General features: G+C 32.6%; 1 protein-coding gene across 1 annotated transcript; it reads right to left on the reverse strand.

Moving 5' to 3' along the window:
• Positions 1-32: 32 nt before the first annotated feature.
• Positions 33-6367, reverse strand: LOC139897471 (uncharacterized). Its single transcript, XM_071880168.1, has 10 exons — positions 6166-6367; positions 5396-5546; positions 5120-5303; positions 4735-4805; positions 3247-3384; positions 1958-2049; positions 1212-1483; positions 681-766; positions 462-563; positions 33-365 (listed from the first exon to the last, which is right to left on the reverse strand). Exons 1-10 carry the CDS (start codon positions 6315-6317, stop codon positions 204-206), a joined length of 1410 nt encoding a protein of 469 aa, XP_071736269.1. The 5' UTR covers positions 6318-6367; the 3' UTR covers positions 33-203.
• Positions 6368-7927: the final 1560 nt, after the last annotated feature.

Raw genomic sequence — 7927 nt, forward strand, 5'->3', positions numbered from 1 at the left:
GTTTTGTAGCAAAAATGGATAACAAATGAAGCTAAAGGCTTTTCTAGACAGTAAATATATAGTAGTTCTTTTGTTTTACAATAGCATACAATACAATTAGAAACATCAAGGTCCAGGCATTCGACGAATTTTAAAGGCGTTTTTACAACATTGATTGATTGATAAACTTCCTTCTTTACAACACACACAAAAACGAGTCAGACTCAGGTAGCTAAGTGGTTGGGACAACTATCAAACATGGTGTGCCACATAAACGCTCTCGAAAGCACCATCTCTAGTTCTTGGTGACTCCAGTTGTTAGTCGGTAAATGTTGAAGGAACATCACCATTTCCTGGAAATCAAGCTTTACGAGCTTATCTGACCACTGCATTATTATAAAAAGTCAAACCATTTTGTAAATAAGGTGAAATAGGCAGATAGTAATATCGAGCTTCAATAAATCACAAAATAAATATATTACCGTTAGTAGAAAACTGGCAAATATATACACAAGAAAATCTGGTAATGCATCGCCTTCAGCAAGATACGTGTCCCATAAACGTGTTACCAGATTGAATGGAATCTGTAGAACATGAACACAAGTTAGATTGTGTGCATGGAAGTACAAAAAAAATAATAATAATAATAATAATAAAATAACAAAAATAAAAACTTTAAAAAATGGAAATGATATAAGTACCTCTCGTATCAGAAGACAGTTGAACCAACGAAAAGCAAATTGAAGAAACTCAAGGCCATGTTCATCCATATGCTTTGCAACAGGTTCTAAAATTGCAGAAGAAATATTAACAAGTCAAACTTTTTTCTTTTTTTTTTTTTTTTTTTTATAGTTATAGTTATAGTTATACAGTTAAATAGTTAAATTTATATTTATAATTATTTATTTCCTCACACCTCACATTCATGGGATTAGATATTGTTGTTAATTTGGAAATATCCAAATTGTTGTAACAGGCTGAAAATGTATTTACAATGCATAGAAACCTCCTAGACAATGCAAAATTCAGAATTGCTTTGTAATGAAATAATTCTTTAATCAAATTTAGAGCATAGTTTTGGCAAACCACTATAATGACTTTCTATTCATTTGACCCGTTTCCTTTTCAGCCAACTTTTTTATACCCAATTACCATTAATAACAACATGGATTGAAATTTCAATCTACATGGTCAGAAAATACATAACTTAAAGAAGAACATAAGGGCAATACCGTCAATTCGCCTGACAAGTTCCTTGAGCTTAAACACTAGCCTTTGAATCCCGGGTTGGGCAAACGTATAATGGTCTTGCATACCATCAAGCAACTTGGATAAACACCAATAACAATCAGCTTCAACATCAGATATCTTTTCAGTATCTAAATCATCGATTGACCAGTTATCGATACTCCCTTCCATGTGTTCCGACAAAAAAACAACTAAAAAGGGCGTTGCGAGATCATTTATTCCCTGTACATATCCACTTGCTGGATGCCTGATTGCCCTGAAATTATTATTATATACGAAAACAATAAACACTTTCACCTTGTTAAAAAATCTTAATTAAAGTGGAAAAGACACCGCCCAATATAACATTCTTTTCCCTGTTATTACTTATTTTGAACTCTTAAATGTAATACTAATGCATTTTGGCCAACTTTCATACCATAAACAGGAAAATGAACATCTGCTTTATCGCTTCACATATTTACCCATCTCAAACAACCACCTAATTATTGTATTTTATAACACGACTACAGAAAACTAAAAATAAAATAACTTTTAGTTAATATGACATGATAAAATAATAAAAAGGTGGACAAAATGTTTTTTTTTTTTTTCTATATTTCAGATCGGCAACAAGGTGTTTCGGTTCAACTCAACCAGGTCTGACTATCATTAAGAAATACTTATTTTCACCCAAACAAATTTTGATGCATTTGCCAACCCATCGTAAAAGAAAGAAAGAAATAATAACCATGTGTAAAGTATCCGCTCCAAAGATTTTTGAACTGCTGCTTGTTGGAAGAAAGTGACATCAGGGACAGTTCTAGGACAATCAACAGCAATCTACCATATGGAAGGAGAAAAACGGTACATCAAATTGGTCTCAAAAGGAAACATCATACTCTAGAGAGTGTGTGTGTGTGTGTGTGTGTGTAGAGAGAGAGAGACATGAAAGGGAATATGTGATTGTCATGTACCCAAGTTGGGTATAGAACCTAAACAAAACTACATTATTTTGTTAAAAATAAATAAATAACTCACACCTGATTCTTCATAAGATAACCAAATCATAATATAACCTTAACAGAGTGATATATAAGTGGCGTACAAGTTAAATATTGTTACTTCAATAAATTTTGTTTAAATGAATGTTAATTATATAAAATTTGTATGTTTGAATATTAAGTTGAAGAAAAGAGATATAATTAGCAAACTTTACCTTCTACTCCACTTTTATATCACTCTAAGGTCATATTATGGCAAAAGGTGTAGATCGGCATGGACACCCAAACCATGTGTTTTCTTTAGAAACCACCAAACTTAGTCTGTAAGAGCCAAATGCCTGTAAAATACCTCCACCAAATACCGCCCATGTGACACGAGCAACTATCATCCCAATTGTAAAGGGTTGTAAATCCTTGCCAAATTGGGACTTGAACCTGCGCCCATTTTGGCAAAGGCTTCCACATGGCAGGCCTTAGCTTCTAAGGTAACGGGTACCTAAGTTTTGTTTAGATTGTATACCCAAGTTTATCAAGTTAAAAGATGAAACCCAAGTCTAACTTCCTACATATATATTTGATGTTTCCACAAGTATTTTGGCTCAATATAAAGTGTGTAGAGTGATTTACATACATATTTATGTATAAACATATGAATTAATTTAGTACATTCATTTTTTTTTTTTTTTTTTTTGAAAAGCAAGATAATTTTATTGATAAGGAAATGATACAACGAGGATTACAACATGAATAACACTAATTTGAGCGAAACTCGAGGACCTATACTAGATATATCGGAGCAGTATATATCGGAGCGAAACTCGAGCAAGATAATTTAGTACATTCATTAATGAATCTCTACTCAATATACACACATAAATACGTGTACACACATAAATGCATACACATGTGTGTTAGTGGTATGCTAGTCAGTATCTACTCGATAACAATATATATTTCCTTTTTTGTATAAAATATAATTTTCCTTGAGTTCATCTATTTACAAGTGACGTCAATTATCAAGGATGTAGTGTAGTACCTGTCGCAGCATATTAATCTCTTCATCGGTACGTTCATTATCTGAAATGTCGTAATATTGAGCAACACAATCAAAATATTCGATGCGCTTTCTTCTTAGGACTCCCTCCCTTCTATCTGAATTAGGGGGTGCATATCCCTGTTGTCAGTTAATATTTAAACTTAAAACAAGTGACAACCGACCGTAGTAAATTATAAACCTTTATTTTAAGTATGGCCATAACACAACATAAATATCAATGCTGTAAATAAGAGCTCCTAATCAATCTGATAATGTTACCGTCACAACATCAACAAAAATAATAATAAATAAATATAATAAATATCCATTTTAATCTTTCTCGGCTTCTTTCATATCAACATAAAAAAAACTAGTTATAATTCAAACTATCAAAAACTTAATTTCATAATAAGGTAACCAACTTTGACACCGTTTCAGTATGTGTTTGTGTGTGTGATTGTAATTTAAGGTAACCTAAAACTGACATGTAACAGGTTTCTAACCACCATGTCAAAATAAAAACCCGACATGGTCGAAGGTACAGGCACATCATCCTTTGTGACCTCGTAACATGTTTGAAATTTGAAGTTTTCATCAATAATATTTGAATTATAAATATTTTACAAAAGCAAAAAAGAAATGGCCCCGTGAATTAGAAATTGGCCCAACGTTACCCTTTTCTATACTTGTCCAAAAAATTGATTTAGATAACCAACTTAGTGACGGGTATTCGGATTTTCATTTTGAAAATGATTAATTAACTGATAACTGATTCCTGGGACTTCAAGTCAGTGATCTGTTTTGAATATTTGTATAAACAAATTATGCTTTTAAACATTGCATTTTCAATCATCAGTTTCACATCAGCTGCAAGCTGATTATCTACAGTCAAAATATGTTTTCACCCCTTGATTAACTAAAGAATCTCATTTTTTGGTCACAAATTTCTCTTTCTCTAGAAAAAGTGCTTTAGTTCATGGTATCTATTAATTAATATTAATATTTTTGAATATTGAATAATCAGAAGTCAGAACTTCCAACGAACACATACATCTAATTATATGATTGTTACAACTTCAAACCAAGGTTGTAAAAAGTCGCTAGTTAGGGACTAATCGGCCTGAACCTTGTAAGGACTAATCGGTCAAGTCAGGGACTAGTCTTTGAGTGTTTCTGAAAGATTTTGACTAACTAAATTTAACTTTGACCGACTACATCCGACTTTAGACCGGCTTTCACCAGTTGATAGGCGACTTTTGACCAACTAGGCCTATTCGGGTCACACTACATCAAAATCCTGACTAGTCAGGGACTAGTAAGCGTAGTCAACCGACCTCTACAGCCATGATTCAAACGGCACAAGCACATCAACAGCCCATTTTATTCACTTCAACACACATCCAAATATACGCCAATAATGAGCATACAACAATCCACACTAACATTTACCAAGAAATTGTTAGTAAAAAGAAAACAAAAGGAGCTCACCAAGAGAAGCCTCCATACGTTAGGGCGAAGATAAGGTGGCACGCCACTCCAAGCCAACTCACGCAGTTTGTCTACAAAGAAGAAGGTTTCACAAAATAAAATAAAATAAATTAAACTAGAGATTATGATGACCCCAAAACATATGATGTACTGAAATCCTTATATTCAGTGATGTAATGAAGCAAGTCATGCTAGAGGTGACAATAAGGGCGGGTCAGGTGGCTACTTTGGATACAGGCTGAAATGGACATGATGGAATGCCGCCAAATGGCCTAAAGCTTGAGGGTCTTAGTTTTATACCCCTTTTGTAAACATCACATCAATAAGAAGTAATCAAACAGTACAAGAAATTGAATAGAGCAAATTCAGCAACACTTTTGAGTACCTAAAATGACAGTTGTACCCCCCAACACTTTTGTAAACTTCATTAGCCTAGCAGTATCAGTAGCTCGAGCACCCATCACAAACCTTGGAGCCTCCTTCGACCTATCTTCGGTATTTTCCATTGCTGGTTTTAACTTATTAGCACTTGTAATACTAGTAATCGGTTTTTTTTTATGAACTTCATCCTGTAAATAAAAAGAATAGGAATTAAAATGTCATTACTGATCTTCAAGAACCAATATCACAATCCACTTAACCTAGCTTTCATTAACGCTACCTCATTGGGATCATCCATGTGTTTATTTGGTGGACTGTCGATTTCTGAAGGGCTACGACTAACACCAGGAGAGGCCAATATTGCACCATCCGGTGGATCTGATCTTCTTGTTATCAAAACTTTACCAGGAAAGCTTCTACCTTTTAATAACCTGATCACATACAACAAACCAAAAATGTTAGAAGCATATAGTATAAAAAAGTTTACAATTCACATTTTTTTCACCTCCTTAATATGTAACAACCATTCCGATCTTCTTGTGATCTAAAAATCGGTTATTCTTCCTTTCATATATTCCTAATTATTCAATCACTAAGAAGTTAATCACTCAGAAGTGCACATAGTACTCTAATTAGCTATTTTCGTACACTGGAACATGGTAAACCTATGAAAGCCATGGCCTTTATACACATTTTTAGATTTTTTGTATATAGCATGGTTGAAAGTCAAATGTAGACTTTTTAAACAGATATACTTTTATGCAAGCCCTAAAACAATTCATAATCTCTGAGTATGCAAATCGATGATACAAAAGAAAATAAAGTATATTATGATTGATACCCATTAAATACAAACACTATCATCAGACATTTTAACCTGCAGATCCAAGATTACTAATATCACATGGATCGAAGAACAATAGTTAATTCAATAAAAACAAACATATAGGAACAATTCCCATGTGGGTTTTCTAAGAGATCAGCTAAAAAGTAATTTAAACATAATAAAGATTGAAACTTTCGAATCTGGGAATAAGATCAAATGCATACCCTTGAACATTTCTGAGTGTTTGATTAAATCTTGAATCAAGGGTGGTTGTTGAGTTGTTTATTGGAGAAGTTTCTTGCTTCAGATCTTCTTCTTCTTCTTGTTGTTTGCTATTATTATTATTATGAGTGTTGTTGTTGTTGCTCTTCTTCATATTTTGATGCCAACAACAACGACCATGGTGGTGATTGATTCGTTTCTTACTTGGGCCTTTTTAGACCGAAAGATACCAAATAACAATTCAAGTTCATCATGGTCTAGTATATGTTCATTTCCATCCCTTATGGTTACAGATTTGACACTTTCGTTCTTTTTTAATTACATAAATGGTCCCTACATATTTTCTAGTTCTATACTAGTAATTACTATTATTATTTTTTATTACTTCGTCCGTCTCAAAAAAAAAAAAAAAAAAAGTATTTGTAGAAATTTGTGTTATATATAAGTTAATTATGATTATATGATTTTTCTCATTATATTTATAATAAAATATAGAATAAACTTGAGAGTTTAATAATATTTATTAGTTCATTCCAAAATAACTATCTCAACGCTTTTTTAAAATTTTTTATTTTTTAACTTTAACTTAAAATATTTTGTTTCTGTTATATATTATCCCAATACTATTCCTATTATCTCATGGGTTAGCATGAGTAAGTTGACCAAGGGTCATTCTAAAAGAAGTCGCGCTTTAATCATAGGGTTCTAGTCGCTTTTCGGTATTTAGCTAAATCAACAATATAGGGATATTTGGTTAGGTTTTCTATTTATCCTAAGTGCGAGAAAGGGAAACGTTGGAGGTAACTTTTGGATATGCAGAGGCAGAAGATGTTTACTATGATATTCGCATTGAGCTGACATAAGTAGTTATGCAAGTTAGAGCATTACATGTGAAGAACATAAGACACTAGATAAGTCTTTTTTACAAACATATTTATTATTAACCTTAACCTAAAGTTGTCTAGAATTAATAGATAAATATGTCACTAGGGGTTGTAAGAATGAAGTGGGACTATCTTCGGATGTTATCATGAGAAAACTGCCAAGTATGACCAACGACTATGCTCAAGTTCAGTTCCCATTGCTCAATTTGTTTTTCACGCTCGAAGCAAGACATTAACCATTGAATAAACAATAATATGGAACAAATGTTACTCTGCCGAAACTAGTTAGCATAACCTATTAATGTTGGCTGACTTTTTCATCAAAGAATAATTTTAAAATTTTCTTAGGTATTATGTATTTTATTACCTGATGTATACTATGGTCTATGACGGATGAAAACTTAATGTTTTATACAATAATGATATTCTAGTCGTGACGCAACAATTATACAAGAACATAGAGTAGGTTAGTAGTGAATAAGGGGGAGGATGTCTAAGTAAGTCACATGTACCTTTGAAGTTCTCCCAAAAGTACATGTTCCGGTACCGAGGTCTAACCTAAATCTATTCACAAATTTCGTTCCTAAAGACGTATTTTAATCTTTGGGACTCCATCTATATTGACTACAACGTATCTTCAACCATAAATAACCAAGTGTCTTGAGTTTATGAATTAGCGACGTCCATTTGTTGGTTAATAATGTAACGTCAAATGCTCAAATGTTAAATGCATGTATGTTTTGATGATAAATAAATCCATATACGTATAATCATGGTAAATAATACGAGTTCATAAACCTCCATTTTCTCTAGCAAATGACTAACACTTTCAAACTTGTTGAAACGAGTCAATTTAACAAGTCGTTTGTTAAACAAGTCT

Source organism: Rutidosis leptorrhynchoides, chromosome 3, assembly GCF_046630445.1.
Source record: "Rutidosis leptorrhynchoides isolate AG116_Rl617_1_P2 chromosome 3, CSIRO_AGI_Rlap_v1, whole genome shotgun sequence".
NCBI classification, from domain to species: Eukaryota; Viridiplantae; Streptophyta; class Magnoliopsida; order Asterales; family Asteraceae; genus Rutidosis; species Rutidosis leptorrhynchoides.

Coding starts and splice junctions, on each gene's coding strand:
- LOC139897471 (XM_071880168.1), bottom strand. CDS start 6,317: ATGAAGAAGAGCAACAACAACAACACTCATAATAATAATAATAGCAAA. Junction 1,484..1,957: donor GAGCGGATACTTTACACATG/GTTATTATTTCT, acceptor TAATAATTTCAG/GGCAATCAGGCATCCAGCAA. Junction 366..461: donor TTGCCAGTTTTCTACTAACG/GTAATATATTTA, acceptor ATAATAATGCAG/TGGTCAGATAAGCTCGTAAA.